General features: G+C 40.7%; 1 protein-coding gene across 1 annotated transcript in view; it reads right to left on the bottom strand.

The window, feature by feature from the left end:
• Positions 1–18,820, bottom strand: part of LOC148035613 (uncharacterized) — a 208,995-nt gene extending 190,175 nt beyond the window's left edge. Inside the window, exons 1-6 of the mRNA XM_087677580.1 lie at positions 18,715–18,820; positions 14,564–14,794; positions 13,929–14,084; positions 12,303–12,373; positions 12,100–12,216; positions 10,869–10,982 (exon numbers count right to left, since the gene is read on the bottom strand). Of these exons, the coding sequence (XP_087533706.1) occupies positions 10,869–10,982; positions 12,100–12,216; positions 12,303–12,373; positions 13,929–14,084; positions 14,564–14,794; positions 18,715–18,763 (738 nt within the window). The 5' untranslated portion in view covers positions 18,764–18,820. The remainder of the gene's footprint in view (positions 1–10,868; positions 10,983–12,099; positions 12,217–12,302; positions 12,374–13,928; positions 14,085–14,563; positions 14,795–18,714) is intronic.
• Positions 18,821–25,821: the final 7,001 nt, after the last annotated feature.

The raw sequence follows: 25,821 nt of genomic DNA, 5'->3' as shown, positions 1-25,821 counted from the left end.
ATTTTCTCCTCTAGTCAGGATTTTATGTGCATTTCCCATGGCAGTTTCTGCATTCTTCAACCTACCTCACCTGCTCAACATTGTTCACCTTTCCGGGATTTTTCTTAGCATTTCTTGCATTTTTACCAGCATTAAATGCTGGTCGGACATATTTTTGGCCTCAAATTTTAGGTCGGCCAGTTTTTGGATTTTTTGGATCCTTCCCTCCTTCCTTGCCAAGTGCACACTCTGACTCTATCATCTTCCTCCGTCTTTGGTGTTGCCATTATCATCAGTCTGATATGGTGCCCTCACTAGCATTGTGGGCCACGTGCAGGGACTGATTAGTCCTCCTTTTGTATTCAGCATTTGTTCCTTGTTTAGTGCAAGTTTCTTTTCTTCTTCTCTTGCAGATTGTCTCTCTCTTCCTCTGTGTTCGAGTTCCTTCTTCTGTTGCGCACTCGCACAAAACTAAGGCCAAGATGTAGGGAAGCTCCAAAACACAAAACCTGCTAATGGAATAGGGTACCTAAAGCAAAGGATGAAGATGGAGTAGGCAACCACGAACTGCAATGTCCACTGGAAGGGATATGAGGGTAGTGGAAGAGCTGGAGAGAGAAGGGAAGGGTGTCTGATGACGAAGGAAGAGAGGTGGAGAATGACTAAAGTGGGTGAAGAATGAATGATGTGATGGCCTATTTATAGGCATAACTTGTCTACGGTAGCGCACCACTAAGTGGGAACCCACTGAAAAAATGACCAGAAATGTGGACACCAACCCTTTGTGGGGCTATCAATACGACACCCTAAATGAAGTCTGGAAACTGAAGAAGAAGTCTCTCAACATGTTGTTTCCACATGCATCAAGTTGAATAATGAAAGCTTTTGAGAGATCTAGCAAGATCAACCCGAATTAAGCTTTTCTGTCAGCTTATTGAATGCTGCAATTTCCTTATCAGCCCATGTGGATGGAACTCCCTTCTTCTGCAATGCATTTAGGGGTGAAACAATTTCAGCGAAGTAGCATACGAACCTTCTATAATACCAATATAGTCCCAAAAAGCTGTGTACATCATGCAAGCTTCTCAAATGAAGCTAGTTGCATTCTACTTTTGTAGGATTCATTCTAACACCATCTTTTGAGACAATATGTCCTAAGAAGTGAATTTTTGACGTGAAGAATTTACTCTTTTTCGCATTAATAACCAGCTTGTGTTTTCTGAGTTCAAACAAAGTAATCAAATGCATCCAATGCCTTGCCTCATTCTTTGAGTAGACTATCATGTCACCAAAGACTATGGCAATAAGGGATCTTTAGGGTCAAAAAATCTAATCCATCATGTGATTAGATATCACTGTCAAGTTGGTTGAGTATCAACAATTGCTAATTGAATTAGACACCACTAGCCTATCCAAGTCAGCTAGTAATCAAGTCACTTTGTTCATGAATAAATTGCCACAAAAATACTTTAATTTCTTCCAACAAGTTATCTCAAAGCCCCAATTACCCCATGTTCTATAAATCTAAGTATGAGCTACTGCATTATGCTCAGATGTTCAACCAATTTCATAAGAAATTCAAAGGGAGCCTTGACTTCCCAAAAGGTGAAGCAAGGTGGTGGAAAGAATAATACCAAGACTGAGTCGAGTAGTGAGGAGCGAAACTCCCCTTCAAGATTGAAACCGGTTTGGCAAAATGTCCCCAAAAAGAATAGACACTGTCGAAATTGCCAAAAGGATAGCCATTCTAATAACAAGTATTGATCAAAGACCAAGGGCAATCCACCCAAGACTGAACACCCTTCCCCACCTAGGACCTCAAGCACATCAAGTAAGGGTACTTTTGCCCCACCTCCATAGCTAAGAGGGCGTCATTCTCCATCCTAGCAAGGTAGATCCACTCTACTTACATAGCAGTGAGATCATCTACCCCCATTACACCCAAGGGGTTATCTAATTGGTCCACCAAGCTACTACTATTAACTTTGGTCCTCATACACTCCTCGTTCCCTTGATAGACTTAATGTGTCCTCTTCTCTTTCTAAGTTGCTCCTACATTGATTGGCAACTGCATAGCCTAAAGCAGTTTAGCTCATCTCTGATCCAACGAATCATAGAGCCTTCCTCTACTTTAGATATTAGCGACACTTGTTAGCCTACCCTATTTTGTATGTCAGTCTATCATCTCCTAGTTGTGTAAGACCATGGACAAACAAGAGGTTAAAACCCAAATCAGGTACATAATGAACTTTGGCGGAAGAAGACCACCTGTCTAAGAACAAAGGTAAAGTCCCCACACCTCAAACAGGGACAATAGAATTGTCGCCAATGGCAGAAGTACCCCCATTTGAAGCCAAAGGAGAAAGATTCGAAGGTGGCCCCAGCCACGACAGAGTCTGCATTTGTTCATGTCTTTGTCGAGGAGGATACAACCCTAGCTTCTACCACATGACCTTTAGGAAGGATTGGCTTCAGGATGTACGTTCCAAAGGGGTGCCAAAGCACTATCACCATTGGTGACAATTGTATTGTCCCTATTCAAGGCATGGGGACTTTACCTTTGTTCTCAAATAGGTGGTCTTCTTCCCCCAAAGCTCTTTATATACCTGATTTGTGTTTTAACCTCTTGTCTGCCCATGGTCTTACACAGCTAGGAGATAACAGACTGACATACAAAATAGGGCAAGCTAACAACACTAACCACAAGCCTAGCACACCTCCCACATACATATATGTTGATTCTTGCATGGCATGTTCTAGCCTAGCTTCACTCTTCAGCTGCACATTCCTACTCTTACTTTCCTATATCTTAAGCATGCCTACCTTTTCAGAGTGGAAACATTCCAAACACAACACAACACACTCAGAAGCCCTTTTCATTGAAGTTGAGATATGCAAGTTTTATGGTCTTACGTGGTATTTTTTGCTCCTAACTTATCTTTTCAAGTTCGCACTAATCCCTACACAATCTATCGATTGATTGGAGCAAAGATTTGGATCATTTGGCACTCATTATCTTGGTTGCCTCTAGAGGCCAAGTTCTTGCATTTCTTAAGGCGACCTTGGAGGCCATTCATTTCACAAGTTTTTTAGCTTGACATGCATCTCATTGTTCTTCTTTGGGTGCTTCTTTCTGTGAGAGTGCGCAACGGAAGAAGAAACGCGAACACAGAGGGAGAGAGAGAGAGAAAGTAGAAAATGAAGGAAGAAAATCTGCACTGACTGAAATGAATGCTGAATACAAAACTGTGGACTGATCAGTCCCTACACGTAGCCCGAAGCATCAGTGAGGGCACCAGATCAGGCTGATGATGACGGCAGCACCAAAGACGGAGGAAGATGATGGAGTCGGAGTGTGCACCTGCTAAAGAAGGAGGGAAGATGATAATACAACTGACTACCAAGTAGGAAATGGCTATAAATAGCCAAAAAACCCAAAAACTGGCCGACCTGAAATTTGAGGCCTCCGACCAGCATTTAATGCTGGTAAAAATGCCAGGAATGCTCAGAAAAATCCCGGAAAGGGTGGACAATGTCCGGCAGGTGAGGCAGGCTGAAGAATGCAGAAACAACCCCGGGAAATGCACATAAAATCCCGATTGGAGGAGAAAATGCACTGAAATGCAATAAACTGAGTGCTCTAAAATGAGCTACCTCCTCCGTCAAAACAAGTGATAGACAAGTCAGAGCTCCTAAAGTCCTCGTCTGACTCAGACTGAGGCTCACATGCAGGAGATGACAAGGCATGACAAACATGACTGCTGACACCCCCTCTCAGATCCTGGATGTGGCGGAAGGCCAAGGGAGAAACGGATCCTGGGGTGGCAAGAGGAATGCCAAGGTTGATGAAGTCCGTCGATGAAGATTGCCGATGAAGAAACTCCTCGCGATCCTGGGAAGCCCCCTCTAAAACAGTAGGGGCCAGGAAATCCACAGCCGCATCACCAAGATCGTCCCCCTCTGAAAGGGATGGGAGGTACAAGGGAACCACCGAAGGAGAGGGTGGGGGATGGAAAGGAACCTGTGGAAAAGAGGGTGCACAAGTGGGAACGGGTGTAGCAATAGACAACTGCCTCGGAGGTCCCTTCATAAGAGAAGGGGAATGGACCCTATAAAGCCCGCTCTCCTGCCAACCTGTCGCAATAACAGCCCCTGTAGAAGAATCCTCAATACAAACGGCCTGCTCAGTGAAGACAACCCGGGTACCAAGCCTAGTAAGGCCATAGACTAAGAGGAGTAGAAAGCCCAAGTCAGGAACATAAAGAGCCTGGGAAAGGGAGCTCGACGCGCGGTCGAGAAATAAAGGCAAAGTGCCAACACCACAAATAGGCACCGAAACAATGTCACCAACAGTGACCGAACCCTCAGAAGGGCATAGATCCTGCAACAAATCACCTCGTGGAGTCATATGACTAGAAGCTCCACTATCAACCAGCCAAGGCCTCTCAGAAGATGAGGCAACCACTGAAGAAGGCTCCTCCAAGTCAACAATATGAAGGAACGCTGACTCATGGTTAACCGCTGGAGTAGAGGTAGAAGGCTCAGATGTTTTAGCTCCATCCTTCGCTCCTGGACGAAGGTGAGGGTACTTCTTCTAACATTTCTCCTCTGGATGTGTCCCCTTCCCACAGTATGGGCATTTAGGCTTCTCCGAGTCGGAGTCAGAACTTGAAGAACTCTCCTGTCTTTTAGCCTGTGACTTCCCTTTCTTTTGTGTCCCCCTCTCAAACCTGCAACAAAAGCTTTGATGGAGGTGGATCCACTGGCTACCTCTTTTACGCACTCCTCATGCTCCAAAACAAGAGAGGCAAGCTCCTCCCATAGAAGCTTCTCACGGGTCCTCGATGTTGTAAGGAGGCTGGTGTAGAAGACATCAAAACGGGGAGATGGCAACTAAGTCAAAAGAATCATGGCCATATCCTCGGAAGAGATCATCCTGTCAAGGGACGCAAGCTCATCCCTCATGTCCTCCAACCTATTGATATGATCCTTCATGGAAGAAGAATCATCAACAACGAGCATCCGTAATTTCTTCTCGAGAGTAATCCCATGGGCAAAAGTCTTCTGATGGTACAAAGAAGCAAGCTTTGTCCACACTTCCGCTGCTTTCCGCAACCTGCGCACATGCACTAGAACAGAATCCTGTAAGCTCATAAAGAGGAAAGATCGAGCTCGTGACTTGAGCCGATCCCATAAGGCCGCACGATCCATCGATGATCCAACGGTGGCATCCTCCACTGGACGGGAAATAGGATGGGTAACAAACTCCCAAAGATCGAAGGTATCAAGGATACACTCCACCTTACACGACCAAAGCGAGTAGTTGGAACCATCAAGCCGGTCTTCTTTGGGCAAAGAAGGGAGTACAGGCACCTGTATAGAGGGTGCCATGGAAGGCATATGAAGGCCAGCAAACAAGCCTTCTGTGAAACATGGAGAGAACGGGGAATAGAGGGATCTCGGTCAAATGGGCTAGGTGACCTCCGGTCGTCGCGTGAACTAGCACGAAAGTCTCTTCGTCTCTTAGAGGAAGGAATAGAGAGATCCTCTGAATCAGCAAAGAACTGGTAATAAGACATCTTCGTATATATCTGCAATCACCAAACAATCTGCAACCAATAGATAGTCAAGATGAAGCCGCCTATGTCAGAAAAGACCCAAAAGATGTTGTCGCCTACAAGAGGAGAGAGAAAACGCTGCCGCCTGGAGAAAAAAACAGTTGCCTATCCTCGAGATGATGACGCCTTCTCCTCTACTGATGTTGACCACCTCCTGTTGGCTGCGTTTGATGCAAACACAGGCTGCAAACACCTAGAAAACTGTCGCCTACTCCTGATGCGGCAAAACAACAAAACGCAGGTATGGAAGGCTGCATTTCAGCCTGGACAGCACCGCCAAGGGCTGGAAAGGAGGGAAGAAAGGCTGCACTTGATGGTGTCCTCCTCTGCAATGGAAGCTCTCCTCTGTGCTCTCAGTTAGGCGATGATACCATGTGAGAGTGCGCGACGGAAGAAGAAACACGAACACAGAGGGAGAGAGAGAGAAAGCAGAAAATGAATGAAGAAAATCTGCACTGACTGAAATGAATGCTGAATACAAAACTGTGGACTGATCAGTCCCTACACGCAGCCCAAAGCGTCAGTGAGGGCACCAGATCAGGCTGATGATGACGGCAGCACCGAAGACGGAGGAAGATGACGGAGTCGGAGTGTGCACCTACTAAAGAAGGAGGGAAGATGATAATACAACAGACTGCCAAGTGGGAAATGGCTATAAATAGCCAAAAAACCCAAAAACTGGCCGACCTGAAATTTGAGGCCATAAATATGTCCGACCAGCATTTAATGCTGATCCGACCAGCATTTAATGCTGGTAAAAATGCCAGGAATGCTCAGAAAAATCCCGGAAAGGGTGGACAATGTCCGGCAGGTGAGGCAGGCTGAAGAATGCAGAAACTGCCCCGGGAAATGCACATAAAATCCCGACTGGAGGAGAAAATGCACTGAAATGCAATAAACTGAGTGCTCTAAAATGAGCCACCTCCTCCGTCAAAACAAGTGATAGACAAGTCAGAGCTCCTAAAGTCCTCGTCTGACTCAGACTGAGGCTCACAGGCAGGAGATGACAAGGCATGACAAACACGACTGCTAACGAGATTTAATATAAAAGAGAATGAACACTTAAAGCTGAAAATGAAAATTACTCACAAAATTACAGCCATGAAAATGTAAAAGTAATGGAGACAAGATTGAGGGTTGAAGATGGGCAACTCCCCCCCCCCCCGAAGAAATGTATTTCTACTCAACCCAAGTCCCTTAGGAAAGAGCTCAGTTACAATCAACCTGAGAGTGAGGAGAAGTAATTCTCACTCTCACAAGATCATGCAAAGATGTACAAACACACATGCATTATCTATTATGCAATGATAAGAACTGATTTCTTTACAATATGAGAAAAGAAAGAGGGAAAATCGGCCTTTCTTCATCGTTGATCAGCAGTACATGGATAGGGCTTGCTTCTTGTTGCTAAAATGGAAGAAAGAGCTCGAGAAGGAGGTACTGTAATGAATTTACAGGCTTGCTGTCCTGTAAAACAGCAGTGATAAAAGAGGAAATATGGAGGAATTTGATAATGAAGAAGTAGAGGATGATGATGGGGATGGATGGGGCCAGTTTCTGGCTATCTGTGGGTGCTGTACATGAGTTTACAGCAAAGAAAAATGATGCTGAATGAAAAAAAACAAGCTCTTATTTATAGGAGAGGGAAGAGCTAGTACAAAAGCGGAAAGTGGAGTAGCACAAGACAAGTGTCCAGCCACATGTCATAAGATGTGACAAGTGGTGGGACACTTGGAAACTTGTGTGACAAGTATCTTGACGCTTGTCTCTTCTCTATGGCCTTCCTTTTTGGGCTGAATACTGTTAAGAATAGAAACAACCAAATTAACTAAGCACAGTCAGAGTACAGAATTTACTATTTTTAGAATGACATCCCTATTTTTTAGGACTAGCATTTTTAGGCTAATTCAAGGCTCCTAAAATTTAGGGACCTCCTAAAATTTAGGGACCCCCCAATATGGGTGTCATATGAAAGCTTTTTCCGTGTACATCGCAAAAACGGTATCAGAATCTTCATGTGACTTTCCTATGCAAAGAAATGTGCATTTCAAGCTTTCAGCCCACACATGCACATTGTACAAGCATTCCATGATCATGCCATCTTGTTGATTGTAACTGTCTGTTCTGGCGGATCTAGCCCACACTTCAAGGCATCAATCCTTTCTGTGTGCGAGTCTAACCCTGATATGCGTGAGTTCTGGTCACAGGCGCCCAATCGGGCCATATAGGTGAAAGTGTGAACTATCTTTTCTCTAACCCACTGCGTGGGTCCACCATAACCTGTGACCACTCATCAATGGCCAGCTCCAATGCACTTTTCTTTATATCTAATTAGTGCAAAGGAAACAAATTTAATAAATCATTATATAGACAAATTAATGAAAAAGGATACAAATTCTGTTTCTATAGAGTTGTAACAACTATATTCATGACAACTCACATGGCAATCTCTCAGGGTAGTCTTTATGGCAACACTTGTCATGAGGACATAAAATTTTATTGCTTTGCTTAGCATTTGATTAAAAGTTAATCAAATGTGCTAATGTGACTTGCACATGTAAGATGCAAGTCAATTATTTCACATTGTGGAACCTAAGACCCCAAGATATCAATTTGTGCCAAAGGCAAAAGTTATAATAAGTTATGCTTGACAAGTACTAGGTGGTACTACTCGTCAAATTTTGGCCTAGACCAATTTATTAGCTACTAAAGTCACTAGTAATGATATTAGAGACTAGGCATTAATTAATTAATTAATGCCAGTCCAAGGGCTAATAATTGCTCAAGTATACTTGAAAGACGAATTTTTAAAATTAATATTTTAAATTTTAATTTAATAAGCTTGATAATGCTGAAAAATGATTAGAAGGCTGCCACTTGGCAAAACTTGCCCATGCAAGTGGAAAAAACGTTTTTTAAGGGCTGGTGGAAGTCTATTCTAGTCATTGTGAGAGAGAAGGAGGTTATTAGAGAGCAAGGAGAGGCTGCTAGTATGATTTGCAACCACCAAGGGACTGCCCTACAGTATCTGACAGCAGTTTGGAGCCCTCCAGGAGCATATGGCAGCAGCCCAAGGTCCTTCGGGTGCAGTTGACAGCATACAAGTGACAGCAATAATCTTTCTGGTGGTCCTAACCTGTAGGTGACAACTTCCATGGCTATTTGAGCAAGGCAACAGCAGTTTTTCAATGTTTCTCACGATGAAACTCTAAAATTTCTCCCTCTACAGCATTCTCTCTCATCCCCCAGTCATCTCTCAAGTTATGTCAATATTTTCCAATAATTTCAGCCATCAAAGAAAGAGATTTTAATCAACCTCTACTGCAAACCCTAATTTACGGTAGAAATTAGGGTTTTGACAATCATCTTGGGGATGTGTGCTCAAAATTGAAGGCCTAGGGCTTGAATTCCACTAGCTGCAATTGAGGAATTTCAAAGAGATTCAAGAGGCCACCCAACCACTATCAGATTCGGGGCTAAATTTGTCTTTCAAGGGGTAGGGTGAAGGCCAATCCCCAGGCAAACCAAGGGGCAAATTGGTTTGGAGACTTGCTAGTCAGTTTTGACAACAATAAGCACTTGGATTAGCGAAGGGATCAAAGGATCTCGGTTATATTTCTTCCATTTGCAATATAAGACAAAAAGATACCGCAAGGGGCACCAATTTTGGGGCCAACATAGTGTCCCATGTCCAAGATTAAAGTGGTTTTAGCACAACACACACTCTTCAAATTTTCTTCTTTAATGACACCCACGAGTAGACAGGATTGCTTTCTATTTTGTGATGTGTTAAATTTGACCACCTTTTATCTCACCCAAGGGCACAAATACTTAACAGAATTGCAGCAATCCCACACAAAAAAGAGGTCCAAAGTGCTTCCATCGCCTTTGCTAGTCCTAGTAAGCCATTGAGCAACCAACGAGTATCCTTTCTCCGATGCCTTGGCCTCTCTCCGGTGACCCTTTGGGATCCCTTGGTAAGTTAACCATCGCCTCTATAGTTTTGGTAGGCCCTTGTGCAACCAGTGTGCACTCTTCATGCAATGCCCTGGCTACTTTGGGGTGGGACGTCCAAGGATGATTATGTTGAGAGTCATCTCCTGCCACGTGGCAACAATCGGACTATCTGATTCCAGTCGCTACATTAAATGCAGCCAACCTGATTATTTTAGGTATTTTTCAAGCATTCTTTTCAACCTTTAAAAGGCTGAGTTTCCAACAGTCTTGGATACTTGTATCTAACAAATTTCAACTTGCTGGTGATGGAGACTGCACTCGGGGCTAACGCAGATCAAGGTCCTCAAGGTGGAGACATACGCAGATATTTTCTCTGCACCCATGTATAATTCTGCATCATTATACATCACTACAAATTTTCTACGTTTCATTGTCTCTTTCTCTCTCTCTCCTCTCTCTCTGTTCACTCTTTGTCACGCTCATTCACTTCCGCATTGCTTCACTCTGACATGGTATCAGAGCAATGAAGGACTGACCTAGGGTGGACCTATCTGAAGAGGAGCTTTTGGCACAACACAAGGCTGTGTTTTCAGTGTTCAAGTGCGAGCAAGTGAGCTGCACATCAGAACAAGGCTGAGGCGAGCGTGGGCGTGCAAGAAAAGAGAAAATTTGCTAAAGCTGCTGCTTTTTTGCTACTAGAGAAGGAAGAAGGCTGTGTTTTTGGCCTTCAAGTGCAAATTTTACCTTTTCATCGCCTCTGTGGTGGTTGAAGAAGGTTCGGGATGCAGAGAGAAGAGCCCTAGTAGGCTGCGTTTTCACAGTCAAAGGGGGTTTCTTTTGCATTTGTGCTGGCATTGCAGGTGAAGATGTCTACACAAACATGGCCCATTCATCTTTGAGCTTCCCACTAGTATTGATTGGGAATATTGTCCACCATGCTAGCGTCATACACCAAATGCTGACTCCAAATGGTGTAGATCTCCATTTCCTTCTATATGTACTAGCCATAAAGTGGCCAACCAAAGGTATACTAGTTATTTCTCAGTTTTCTTTTGGTTATTGGATAGCATTCTCTTGTTTAATAAAAGAAAATGTTTGTGAAATAAAGAAGATAAAACTTGATCTTTGTCATTGCAATGTTCTATGTTCTACCAAAACACATTTACATACGCAAGAGAAGTGATGCAAAGATTGATCAGATATTATACAATATTGTCAGCAATCACTTGGTTACCTTTTACATAAGCCAACTATGATCTAACACAACCAATTTAAGGGGTACAAAGGGAAACATAGTGAGAGATGGAGAGATACCTTGACAATTTGGAATGTCTTCGAATAAAATATAATTAGTGGCTCATAAGTTGCGGATGTTAGCTCCATTCCAGCTTCCTTGATTGTCTTGATGAGGCTAATGCAAAAATTAATCTGCCAGATAATGACATGTGCAACCAGATCAGAATATGTCCTTTTGGGGTTTTTTTCTTTTGAAGAAGAACAGTTTGGTCATTCAAGACAGGATTGCTAATTTTCTCATTTGATTCTTTAGAGAAAATCATCTTCTGTTTGATATTTTTCCCGAAAAGCTTTCCTTTGAAAATTTTATGTTTCAAACATGACAGAGAGAATCCCACCATAAACCTGATATTGCTCTAAGTATAGATTCTACAAATACATGGTAGTCTTCTTTCAATCCAGCATGCAAGAGATTCTTACAGATCCACATGCCTTTAAAGTTCAAACTTGTTAGGCAGCTTTGTGCAGTTATTTGGTGGAACTCTAGCCATAAATGGTAAAAATTGAACGATGAGAAAAATCAACAGAAAAGCTTCATTATGTCCAACAAAAGTCATAAGGCTCCCAAAATCTGAACAAGAAGATGAACCATTACGAAATCCAATCTTGAGTGAACATGCATGTAGTACCCCTCCAGAAGAATGCACGTTCAGCCTGATATTCGTTCATGAGGGGAGACTGAATCCAAGTGTCTCAGAGCCAAACACCAGCTCTTGCTTTTTTTCTCAAAGAAGAGAGAAATCTATTAATGAGCACCTCAGAAAAAATCTTCCTGAAGTAGAGTGACAAAAATAAGCTCTGTATAGGACCTCAATGATACAGAGATGGATCAAGTTAAGAAGCCTACTACAGCAGCTGTGTACGCAGGCAATCAGGCGGCCTGTAACACCAAACCATGTGGGACTTTTAAGGGAAGAAGGTGTCAGAATCCCAAGTATCACTAGCTCTTGCTTTCAAGTTCAAAAAGGGAATACACAATGGATTGCAATAGATTTAAGATAAATCTACATCTGTAAGGGTTTCTTAAGCAATGAAGGAACTGTCATGTCCCACCAGACACAACACCAAACAGTACGGATGGACATGTCTTGTGCTTTATGAAAGCAACCAAATAATCAGCACAGGAAAAGCTATAACAACCACTTTTAACTCAGAAATTAGGGAAAGAACCTTGATGTGGAGGCAAACGATGCCGTGTGCTTGCAAAGATCAACAAACTGCAACAATCAACTCAAGCGTGCACAAGTACCTGTCCATGGTTGGCATAATGAGCAATCAGGGAATTAAATGGGGCAGATGTCTTCAGTTTAAGCAAGATAATAATCCTCTTGAATCCTTCCAGGCCCTCCCAATCTTGCTCAGTATCCTGACACATAAATCAAAGGAGAGTGACGATATTTCAGGATCCCTTGTCCAAGTTCAAGGTAAAAGTGTTGGTTAGAATAGCCTTACTTTGGATCCTCGAATAAGGCCTTTTATATAGGAAGCAATAAAAAGTTCCACCGCCTTCCCTTCTGACAGTCCTGAACCATACACTAAACCAAGATGAGAAATCGGCACATAACCTTTATCCTACAAAGTGACAAGAACAGTAATTGAAGAAATGCAACTGGGGAACAAGAATCAGAATGGCATTACTACCCATGACAGAAATTATGGGACTTTTTCTCCAGGAATAAACTTGAACTTCCTAAGCTACTTCAACCAAGCTACGAAAATTTGAATGTCATACTCTAATACCCAACAATTTACATGTCATAATCCAGCACCCAATAATTAAGCCTGAGCATCCAATATGCAAGAAACAAGATGCTGGATTTGAGCACATCACATAGCTACAATAACAAGACACTGTTTAAAACTTTTGATACCTAAGGTATTGGAGGTCAATTGTCATGTGGTCATGAATTTTTAACTTATTTCATCAGGACAACTAAGAAGTTGTTGTGGACAAGTGCCAATGGGTGCCTGTGTCAGATTAGGTCCAGAGACACGCATTGCTTTGGGAATGACTTTCAGTGTCAAAGGGGTGAAAGAATTAAATCAATTGATGTCTTGGACAAAGGTTTGTGAAAGTTTCAACACTTTCACCTTCATAAAGGTCGGGAATTTAAAACTGAGACTGGGCAGTGGCCAAAACTTCAACAAGGCCAAGTATTTTTCATTTCATTGAATTATTAATGGCTGGAAATTACGTTTAGAGCCTGAGTTTAGCATGGGCAGGTCTATCAAGTGTCAGGGCTGACCCGCCATGTGGCAGCCAGCCTCTCCAAGAAGCCATGGAGGTCAGGGAAAGGGTACTGGAGATAGTGCAGTAACTGACGACCTGTTCTAGCAGCCTTCAAAGTAGGCAAAACACAACTTTCTCTCTCCTACTGCTGTCAATTCTCTCTCGCAGCCTGTATACAGCCTTAGATGCTGGCATTAGCCTGATTTGGGGTTGTGGATGCTGGTTTTTAGGGGACCTGTAACATGAAACATAAGGTTTTCCAGCCAAAAATGCAAGCATGATCTGCACCTCAGAATGTGGAATCAAAACAAATGTTGGCAGAGCCAAAACACAGGATTTGGCAAGCATTTGCTAATGCACCATATGACTGCACTAGTCCACAAGCAAAGAGCATGCACTGTATCGACAATGATGATACAAGTCACACTTACCTCTACTCCAACCTCCCTAGGGCAGGATCAAGACTTCAGCAGTCTAATGCCATATTGGAAATATCGTGGATCAAGAGAAGTTGTCAATATTTTCAAAAGAACAAAATAAACTTTTAAGACCCAAAACATTACCACATCATACCTATGAAGACCCTCATCATGTCCAAAAAGAAGATGAGAATGAAAGTGAGGGCTAATGCCAATGACTATCCACAAGCACATCAAAAAAGAAGCAGATGCTGCTTTGATATCAGATGGATATCATCCTAAAATGCTCCTTATCAAGAGCTGCAGCACAAGGTCTCTGAGATATGGGAAGGGACCAGTCTCTTGACCATTTCACCCCAAAAGCTAGTTACATTCAGTATGATCTTCGAAAAATATACAAACCACAAATTTTCTAAGTAAGCCATTTACCCATTGAATTAAGTTTGCCTGTACACTTTCTGCTGGACCTTGTATTAATGGTGCTTTGATGTGATTGAAAAATGCCCATTAGAGTTGAGAGAGCCGATGATTTTGCTTCATCCTCTTCTTCCATAAGGACCTTAAGGCTCAACAGTGAAGATCGTCCTGCTCCAAAATAAGTTATAAATTATGCTACTGTTCATTATAGTCTTAACATAGACACACATAAGTTTGCCCAACTTAACCAATACTGCGCAAACTCTCTGAAAAAGCAAACAATTAATAATCAACAACCATCTAAGTCCATTTTGCTACAGAACTGCAAGGTTAAATTTGCAGCATAAGCAGCAATGCATCCACTTATCTATTTATCATAGTAGACTTCAATCTAGGTTTGCATTTGTCCAGGGCTGCAATTTTGGAAACAGGAAAACCGTAATCATTCCTTATTTTCCAAACAATCAATATCCATTACACACAACCCCCACCAAAACAGGAGGAAAAACTATTAATTAGAGAGCCATGATGACTTCTTGCATGCAGGGATGAGGGGGGGGGCAAGATAATCAAGGTTTAGATAATTAGGTTGAATATTATCTGATTGCTTGGTGGTTATTTTTGCGTTGATTATTGAAAATACTTACGCAGAGCTGTCCCAGAAAAATCCAAACTTTCATCTGATTGAAGCCCCAATTGTTGAAAATCACCATCTGTCCCAGAAAAGTACGAACTTCCATCTGATCGAAGGCCCAAGGAAGATGTTTGCAGAAAATCACCATCAAAACAACCCTCGGATCTACATTTCTCTTGAGATTTCAGATAGGTTGAGCATTGTCTTGCAGATGTCCAAATCCAAGTGCAGGCAAAGCAAATTCCTAACAATGATGCAATAAACAGTAAGTGGTGGAAGGACCAAAATCACAGCACGTGACAAGTAACAGAATTGCATATGTTGAACTCCAAAAAATAAGGAAAAATGCCCCGATTAGTAACTTGCTCATGCAAATGTGTACACAAGGCTTAAGTTATATCCATCATACAAATATGTTCTATACAAAGAGCTTACAAAATTTCATTGATTTTGAGCAACAGCTGGCATACTTGTGCTAGGACATGTACCCAAAAAAAAACCACAAGTAATATGAGGGCAGGAAGCTTCAAGCTGAAGCCTTCCCACATGACTCCATGTGACAGAGATTGGATCTCATGTATGAATAGTCTTATGAGACATTGTGCTTAGAAGCGGATAAATATACCTCTAAATGTAGCTAGAACATGGTTATGGGAAATGGGGAAACAGAAAAACAAATGTAAAAGGAGAATGGAAACTACAAAAATTCAGAGTCTCAAGGAGTTTCCGATAATTATAGAGATGCAAAAGGCCAAAACAAGAACAAGAATGGAGAGCAAAACTGTTGTTGCATGGGTCTCCTACTGCCTTGGTGATCAGCATTTGGCACTTTCCCACACTCTGATGTCTCCGATTGGTGGTGATAGCACTCAAGATCCATCTCCGGGAAACGTCACACTCCGACATTCTTCAGCTCTGCCCTTTGAGAATTATATACACTCTTACATTCATTTACAGCATTCATTCACTTCAGAGTTCTCTTCTCTCTCTCTTTCTCTGTTCCTGTTTGTTTCTATGTTTGAGTTTTGAGTTTTGCACTTAGAGTTTATGTTTTACACATCATTGTCTGAGCCTTTGTATTTCAATCGTTATCATACTTCCTATGTTTCCTCAGTACAAACCCTAGCATATCTTCACATTACAAACCAAGTACAATGACTAGAACACTGAATAGTAACCTTGTGGTACACATTATCAAAAAGTAGTACCTTGGATATCAAAAAGTAGTACCTTGGATGCATGCTGAATACATCTGAGATCCACTATATAAATGACTTGTTCACCACTAGAGTAGTGGAAGTGCTACCTCCCCCTTGAGCATCAATCAATGCCCTAGACTTCTCGCTTTGTTGAACTTGAAGGAGCCCAATCCAAAGTCTGGTCTAGCTGAAACGCATTGAGGTAAAACTACAATAACTGAGGATAGTTTGCCAAATCACTCTCTTCCATCCATCTCACATCCATAGGTAAATAATTCAAGAACACCACCATATTGCATCTAGAAACTTTATCTCTTATTTTCCTCTCTTTATGTGCCAAAATCTACTCGAGTATCAAAATCTCATCCAACTCCTCAACCTCTAGCTGAATTTCACCAAACGCATCCTGGCACCTCTCCATAAAAAGATCATAACAAGCCCAAGAGTATTGCCAGCTGGTTGGAGAGTCTTCCTTTGATACTAGGGACCAAGCTTGATGTCAAAGAGAGGTGATAGGTAGTCCAAGCTTTCAAACAGAAAGATGATATATCACATGAAAAGCATTATGTATTTGCCAATGTGGAGGAAATTTTGGCCCATGTGCCATATCACTAATCTTTCCCCATACTTGGAAGGGCCCATGATAGTGCATATTTAGCTTTAAAATGCAATAGTACCCAATCGCGTTCTACAAACTACAATGCACATATATGGCAATCAATTGCCTTCTTCGGTTTCTCTTGTGACCTTTGAAGTGCTTGTTTTTTCTCATATCAATCAACCTCAAATATCTTATTCTTTGTATGAAAAATTAGTGGGGCTTTCTTACCATCCTCCACAATCTCAAAAAGAGCCTTACTAGTGAAACTATGCACCACGTTGTCATGAGCAAACTCAACCAAAGGACAAATACTATTCCCACTATGCCTTACGTTCCAAAACAAAGCACCTCAAAAGATCCAAGATTGTAAATTACTCCTCAAACTAACCATCTATCTACCAATGGAAGGAAAAAGAAAATTTCAAAGTAGTACCCATGTTTTCAAACAGTCCCCCTTCCAAAATATACTAGTCATCAAGGGTTTCGATCACTCATGACCAACTCACGCATGCCATAGTATTTAAAGATATGTTGCATAAATATATGTGCCATATGATTGGCCTTAATATTTTTCACACTTCCGTACAAGATTGAAATGGGCCTACTATCCTATCCAAGACAACTCTTCACTCTATCTCAATCTACCTTGAAGAGTCTTCACCTCAATCAAGCCACAAACACTTTGCCTCACCTCACTCTCATGCTTCTTCCAATACATAGCTAGACTCACTATTGCACCTCACAACTTGGCATGGACTCCAAGGAGAAGAAAATATGTTTGTTGTTTTGCTCCAGAATAGGCACCATAATGATGCACTCATTGATGGATCATGAGCATCATAATCAACTTTTATCCTCTTTTTGAACACATGCAACCAACATAAATGATCAGTTCAACACTTTTCAATTATTAATTCAATCACCTTAATGAAGTGTCATGTCAACAACTTTTGAAATGTTTCATGCTTAAGTAAAACTCCACTTCCAAACCAAGCACATCAAACTCAATTTGCTCCTACAATCATGTACATCATGACCTGCCTTTGCCTTTGTCTTCCATGTCACTGTCCTACCACATCATCCACCTCGGCCTATTCCATCGCCTGCCCAATATAAGCACATGTATGTGGGTGGTGCCTAAGTGTTGTGCAAACATCTTGACTTGATTAGTCAACTTAAGAAGGTTAATAAGACCTTCAATAATGATGACTATGTTTTGTAGTATGCAAAAGCTTCCTACCTCTTTCATGCATTAAAGATTGCCATCAATGTCCAAGTGAAATTGCATACATTGTCTACTTTTCACATCATGCTACAAACGGAGATCATTGCTCCTACCCCTTTGGCCATGTTTCTTTCAGGGTTTGTGGTTGAGATGCTCGTAAAGACAATGAGTGCAATCAACTTGTGGATGGTGGGGCCAAGTTTGCTTCTTCCAAGCCTCCTAGGGGATACTAGGACAAGAAGCTCATACTTGACAAGCTCATGGACAAGGCTATACCCATGTGGGTCCATCAGATACACTTCTGAAGCATGCTGCCTTCACATCATCAAGGGCAATCCTAAGACCACACCCACCTTCATCTACAATTTGTCATTCTCAACCTTCAAGCGGCCCAATGTTTGATAGGATGATTGAGCACGCAGATTCATCCTTCCCATGATATGATCGTGCTCAACACATTGACTAGGCCATGTTTGATAGGATGATGATTGAGCAACCAGATTCATCCTTCCCATGGTATGATCGTGCTCAACACATTGGCCTAGTCAGAGAGGGTTCACTAGAATGTCACGATGCTCAAGCCCAAGTACTTTCAAAGATGTTCTCTATCCTACACGAGTTGCCATGAATCGTCTTCCCATGCATCAGCTTACCGAACATGGGAAGGTCCTCTACTTTGATCAGGATACAGTGGAGAATGTCATATTTTTAGCTACATTCTTGTCATAATTATATGGTCAGCTAAATTTAAGACCCGCTAAGCAACTTCTTTCTCGAAAAAAGGCGTGGTTAATTATATTACTTGAAGAATTTTACAAAGAAGTACAAGTGCTAAACAATGTAGCTGGAGCTGTCTGTAGCAAGCAACATAAAAGCAATCTGAGTTAGAATGTGCTAATTCGCGTGTACCGTTCCATGGGGTCATCTCTAGAAGCAAAAGGCGAGTACATACTAGCAAGAGCACATGGCTTGGGTGGCAAATGCTTAGATGTGCATGTCTCATAGGTGACCCAAGCAAATTCAGAACTACCCCGATGTTGGTAAGTTTGAAGAGATCGTATACACTTTGGAACTCAGAGTTTACAAACAGAGACAGACACGGGAGCTTATATTTAAGCAAAAGCGTGTACAGACACTACCTGTGACGCGGCCTCGCTTTTGGCTGCAACGGCATAACAAAGAGGACATTCTCTGGTTGAAGACAGGCGTGATGTAGAGTAGGCACCGTGTAATTTTGCCATGCTTATTTACGTATGCGAATAAGAGAATTTTAAATCAATTTTTATGTACTTATCATTTACAACTAAAAAGTTTGAAGGTTTACGGTTTTAAACTTTCCAGTTCAGATTTTGGAGGCTTGGCCCGGTATAATGTGGACAGAGTGGAGTACCGTCAGACATAATTCATTATTGTCACTCTTAACTGTCATTAATAGTATTAACATTACATTAACATTCAATCAAGTGTCCCATACTCCTTGTAGTTGGCCCTATGTTGCATGGAAACAACGATCGGGGACCTTGTTCAAAGTATTCTGTGGAGGTCTAGCACTAATGACATTGATACAACAAAACTACTCAAAAGAGGGGAGCAGTTTATTGCAAGCAAAGTCATCATCCCATCTCATAAATGAAAGAGAAGTGAGATTAAAACCGAGGCTATTGTTCCTATTCAAGCTAGCAATAAGGAAGACAATTGTCATCAATGGGCAACAAGCGGATATGCAGGAGGATTTCAAGCTCTAACCCGCAAGTGTTCGTTCTCCAAGCTTTTGGCTACAACGCTTCGGAAGAACATCGAAAAGAGATCAAAGGGCCTATCGAAGAAGGTCATGCTTGACTTGGAAAAGGTTTGCAATAACGTTCTTCACTTAAACACTAGAGTTGTTTTGGTCTTTTTCACAAGAAAGCCTCCTAAGCCTATGGAGGTTGCTTCTTGATTCAATGTCATTAAGGATGAAGGCCCAAGTGGAGCTTATTTATTATGGAGGTAAGAGCTTCTATGAGGTTGTATTTAACAATAAAGATGTGACACAAAAGGTCCTTAACATGGGTATCTAGTTATTGGGATTGGACCTTGTTTACATTATGGCTTCGCATCCCCTAAAAGGAAAGATCCCTCCCTTCAAAGCAACACATTCAATTCACTAAATCAACCCCTGAACTGGGACCCTTGATGGACATTTTGAAGATAAAACATTTTTCTATGGGTGTGCCTTGCCCACGAAAATGACTCCCATGAAAAAATGGAAACAAGCACCTCTTTTTTTAATCCATAATGTTATCAAACCTTCCCCTATAATGAATGTGTCTTTTTGTCATTCATTTATGACAATGCTATTGAATATGCATTACAATCGCATAAGCGGACCCATGGTTTATAATATTAAACAAAACAAATTTGTGAAATTTAATAATGAGACACACATTTGATTTTGGACAAGTGGCATTAGCTCCTCCAAAAAATTATTTAACTCCTAATCTCCCACAATGCCCTCATCATTTTTTATGCAAATCCATTATTAGTTGTCTATCCACAATCATTGAATTCTCCTTGTTTCACTATGGTGATTCACATCCAACACAAATTTTACTAGACTTCTAACCTTCTCTATAGCAGCCATTGAAGTACCAGGTTGCACATTGTAACCCACATGTAACATCAAACGCTCCATGCAAAGATCATTGGGTAGTATGCAATATGCTTTGTAGCCACAAGTTTCAATGTAGTACATCACATTCTTACCATACCGATATGTAATGCTAGTTGTCTCCTTGCTTACCAGATAACCCTTGCCTATAGTCCCATTCAAATGCCTATGAAAATACATATCATTATACTTCTTATTTGTAGTGTAATATAAGCAATTGACTCTACAACATTGAAGAAAGTCTAAGCAATGACTTACACAAGAAATGCGTTCAAGAAAGATACTAGTCATATGTGGTTTGGACTAAAGGTGACCATCGTAATATTGTTGCATCCCATCCATGCTAGACCTAGTGCCAAATGTTGGTAGCGAAACAAAAAGTAGGCCTCCATTGTACTCGTGTGGGAGCTCATTAACTAAATAAGGGCCTTGACTTGTGTTTAGCAAGCCCTTCAGCTTCTTGCCTCCGAGTGTTTGAGAACCCAAGGAAGTATTTCATTTCGTTGAGGAACATTTTTTGTTGCATTGCATGTTGTAGTTGACATCTCTAGGTCAATGGCTATAATTTTATTGACAGGCCTCTCAAATCTAAAAGGGAGATGGAGCTTACATTGCCTAAAGCTAAAGGAGCCAAACTTTCTTTACCTAGCAACATCTCCTTATGCAAAATTTTTATCACATCAACATGAGCGTTCCTCAATGAAGAAAGAATGTGATACTTCAAAGAAAGGGAGGCATCAAGAAGAAAACATTCACCCATATCCAAGTCAGTGAATCTTGGTTTTCTCATGATGTGTGGAGTCAAGCACATCATATAAGCCCAAAAGCTTAAAATCAAGAGGGAGAAGAGATTGTAAGAAGGAGCTGTGAGTAGAGATTTTCCATCCCTAAGAATCACAACTCATTTAAGACATTGAGACCCAACAAATTAGTGGATTGTAGCCTCAGTCATGAATGAAGAATCAAAGAAAAATAGAGAGGTGATGCTTTGCATGTCCCACACTACACAAGAGGGAGTCTATTTTAAAACAACAAAATTATTGAAAAAAAAATGCTTAAAGTTTTTTTGTTTGGAAAATGAGAAATAACATACTAGAATATTCAATGATAGGATGGTGGCAATTCTAGAGAAACAACATACTAGAAAATTCAATGAAAGGATGGTGGCAATTCTAGAGAATGTCATCTTAATAAAAAATCCTGGTAGCTGCCAATGGGCTTTAACTATCCATATCCACAAAGTCGCATCATTCGTTGAATGTTGTAACAACTATCAATATTGTTCTTGTTTATTCAATTAAAATATCACAATAAAATCTAGGAAACAAAGCCACATACAACATTTGGAGAAGGTGTTATGGTTTAGGGTTTATGGAAGAAAAACTATTTTCCCACACATTTTTAGTGGGCAAGGGATAAAATAGTGGTGGTCTCTTTGTGTTCCTCATTTGGCTCTTTCTCTTTTCCAAGTTACTCATTTGTTTCCATTCACTTCTTTTTGCAAGAGATGAGCCCTCTCTCAAGCTCCTCTTTTTTTTTTTTGTTTATTACTAATCTCACACCATAGCTAAACTCTTGACCAAGCATTTGTTGGATAATTCAGCCACATGAGCTGACTACTGTGGCATTAATTATCTACATCCTAGTTGGACTAGAAATAGTACCCAATACCAAGAGCCAAGCGAAAATCCTTATAATCACAAAATAAGTGGAGATTATTTGCATACTCCATTGGAAGAGGCTTGCCATTTTAATTTTATTGGAAAAAGTGAAAATTTTGTGAAGATAATTGGATTGTTGACTATAAGGCTTTTAGAAGTTTTTAATTACTATAGATCTTTCTTGTTTGTCTTTCTTTCTTACTATTACTCTTGCTCTTTTTATGTATCTGCATACTCTATTGAAAGAGGCTCATTGTATCTATTAGATTGAAAGAAGCAAGAAGTTATGAAGGTAATTGTATTGTTGACTATAAGGGCTTTAGATGCGTTTCATTGCTACACACCTTTATTTTCTTTCTTTCTTACTATTGTTGTTGTACTTTTTGTGCATTTATATGTTATATTGAAAAAAACTTGGCATGTCGATTGGATTGGAGGAAGTGAAAAACTTGCTAAGGTAATTGGAATTCTAAGATACTTTCTATTTGTCTTTGCACTTGCATTAGTTTAAGAAGTCACTCATAACTAGTGTTAATATATGGAATATACTTTGTTGAAAATTATGAACAATTGTCAACATGTAATACATAAGGCGTAGAGAAGTTCCACTACCAAGCAAAAATATTCTACTTTAGAACCACAAGATGTGCTAATGGGCAAAGAAAAGTAAAATCGCTTTGTGAAATGTTCAACACTATAGAAAAACAACATTGATGTATAAAACCAATTGAGACTACACAACAAACTAAAGAAACCATACATGAGAGAAATTTAACTCAATATAAAGCTTCTTATTACTATAATGACTTTATAGAATACATGTGATCATAATAACATTATTATGTAGAGAGGTTGCTTAAGTAACCTTTTGTGTTGACAAACAAGGTTGTATAATACATATGATCTGTATTCTTTAGAGATCAATCAAAAAGTTCTCTTCTTATTACTTTTTACTTCCCCATCTTTCTTGATTAGGAAAAAAACTCTCTACTTTGAAAGTTTCAATTGTCTTTACTATTGAAGTCAAAATTATCTCAAAATTTATTATGAATGTATGTGAGATTGGCGATTTTATGCTTTCAGCGTTATTGAAGAATATACTTATAAAGTCTAGGGTATGGAGATCTCACAATATTTACAAAAACATATATACATAGGGTAGATTATCAAAATCTAGACATGGAACTAACCCGGATCCTATGGCATGCTAGGAGACAATCTAATATATTAGATTGTCTCCTAATGTGCCATAGGGTGACATCAATTAGTTGAAGAAAAGGATAATTGTTTGAGCTAATATTGCAATATATAAAATATATGATAACACTAATTACTTAGAGAAAAAAATAGTATCATGAACCAAAATTTGAGATACATGGCATACACTAGTAGAAAGAAGATAATTCTTGATGCTCTTTTTCTGACTTGGTTCCTCTCTATCGATAGCTTCTTATGCAATACAATTATCCTTTATGCTAGGGTTATATAAGGCTTTTGTATTAACTCTTATCATTCACAAGTGACCAATGAGCCTTGTGAATTTTGGTTGGGTGAGGATTCTTCTCCTACACTAACTTTTTCTCCAACATAGATGTCCTCCCCAATGTTAAGAATTGAAGGCTTCAAGGATTGCTCTTGTCTCCTCCTCCTCTCCAATATTTAAACTTTCTTAATAAGCTAAAATGCCCTCTCCAATGTTTATATCTTTAGACTTTGCAATATCAAGAACCTTGATGTTCTCTTGGTTGGTCTCCATTTGTAGTGAAAAAAGAATGACAGAGAGAACACTGAGAAACATGGTAATAAGAATACAAAATCTATAGTTTGTCATCATTTTCACGCATTATTAAACCAAAACATCAAAACCAACACATTTGCTCCTCGCTTGCTTAGATATAAGATCTAGCAGAAGAGTCATGAACATACTCTAAATGGAGCTTTTCGAAAATGGGATTGTACTATAAAGAGTATGTAAAGATTGTATTGAGTCATAGATGTACTCTAAAGGGAGTCTTTAGAAAATGGGATTGTAGTCTAAAGATTCTTTTAATATTGTACTTTTGATTATCTAGGAGAAAAATCATGGACATACTCTAAAGGGAGTCATAAGAAGATCTAGAAGAAGAATCATGGATATGCAAGATCTTGGAGAGTAGACCTGCATAGGCATCAAATCTTCTAATTTCTCAAGATTTACATATTCTCTCTCCTCCTATGCTTTGATCAAAGGATCATGTCACAAGCACAAGAAGATCATGGCTATAACAACCCTGAAAGGAGGGTGACATAGGTGAGAAATCATGGAGGATGCACAAGAAGATCATAGCCATAACAACCCAAAATGGAGGGTGACAACATGACTGAAACAACCTAGATTCTATGGTGCGTGGGTGGCCCTTTGAATGATCTTGAATCTCATCCTTGCGTCATGTAGGTTTTGGGTCGGGGAGAATATGAGAGACTGTTTACTGCAAAGTAAAGGAATTGGAAAAAGAGGCATCAAGAGGAAAAGTGCAAGGTGGAAAAAAGGAAAAGGCGCCCTACAAGATAGTGGGCCTAAAAGAAATCTAAAAGCACGGGAACAACCACCAGGAGTACAAGACGCAACCATGGAAGTCGCAAGAAGCCAAAAGCAAGAAGGCATACCTTTAAATATAAAGGCACAACCAAAACCTCTGTAAAAGAGCGCGAGGCTCTCACCCATGCAAATTGTAAAGGTAGATCGGTGGTAGAAAGGAAGCTAGGAAGATAGAAGAACAATGGAAAAAAGGGTTGGCCAGCCATGTAAAAAGGGGATGACCGCCCAAGGGAAAGAGGACTTTATATATAAAGTTCAAAAAGTGAATGAGAGCTCATTCTTTGGTGTGTGGCAAAGTGGACTCTTCTTCTTCTCTTGCTTGCTTGCTTGTGAGTGCTTCATGGAGGGAGTGAGAGTGAGTGAGGGAGAGAGTGTGAGGGTGAGAGATCTTGGAGGTGAAACTCTCCACCATCTCTTCTTGTCTTCTCTTCTCTCGTCTCACCTGTGGCTATGGAGGATGGAGTTTGAAGGAAGAGGCTTGAGGATGCTTGAGCGTGCATCACGAATTGTGGAGCTATCAGAGTGCTTGAGAGAGAAAGCAACTCAATCGGGCATTATGGTAAGCTCACTACACTTGTAGAGAGGGATAGCGCGTCGATTATGTGAGAGGTAGCCATTAGTGCTCGCTTGAAATAATTGACCAATAAGCGGTTCATGGGACTTGGTAGTTGAGCTTGAGCTCTTGCCTTTACATTTTGGTTCCATTGCCAAGATCAACAGATTCAAGCTTGAGCGCTTGTATGTTTCAAATCGAGCATCAAAGTAAAGGTTTCATCCTTGAACTAGAGCTTGAGATAGATAGGAGGTTTTGGGTTTTTTAATCCGTGCTACAAGTAAGTATTTTTTGTTTTTGGTGATTGGCTGAGTAAAAGAAATCAATTCAGTGCTTTGTTTTTTATTTTTGTCGCATTTAGAGTAGGACAGGAGGGAGAAATCGAAGCGGGAAGCTTAAGGTTCACTATTGTAAAATAGTCCTAAACATGGCAATAACAGGGAAAAATGGGAAAAAGAGAGTACTCAGATGCCTCAAAGTCGCAAGTGGAGTGATAAGGAAGGTTAAGGTGTTGGCTAGCAAAGGATTAAGGTCTTGAGTGACCAGGGAAGACCTCATTTGCAGTCCTGGCTTTGAGAGAGAGAGAGAGAGAGAGAGAGAGAGAGAGAGAGAGAGAGAGAGAGAGAGAGAGAGAGAGAGAGAGAGAGAGAGAGAGAGAGAGAGAGAGAGAGAGAGAGAGAGAGAGAGAGACTACGTCGAATCAATCGGAGTGTGTCGGAGCTTTCGGTGAGATTCAGGTATAGGATGCCCTTGGCCTGTACCTCTCCTTGATTCTTAGAAGTCCTTGTAGGTGGTAGCAGCATT

This window comes from Lygodium microphyllum, chromosome 5 (genome assembly GCF_053477565.2).
Source record: "Lygodium microphyllum isolate KBCC chromosome 5, Lygodium_microphyllum_v1.1.10, whole genome shotgun sequence".
In the NCBI taxonomy this organism is placed as follows: Eukaryota; Viridiplantae; Streptophyta; class Polypodiopsida; order Schizaeales; family Lygodiaceae; genus Lygodium; species Lygodium microphyllum.
The sequence above is the reverse complement of the archived record's forward strand: the minus strand, read 5'-3'. Positions and strand labels throughout refer to the sequence as shown.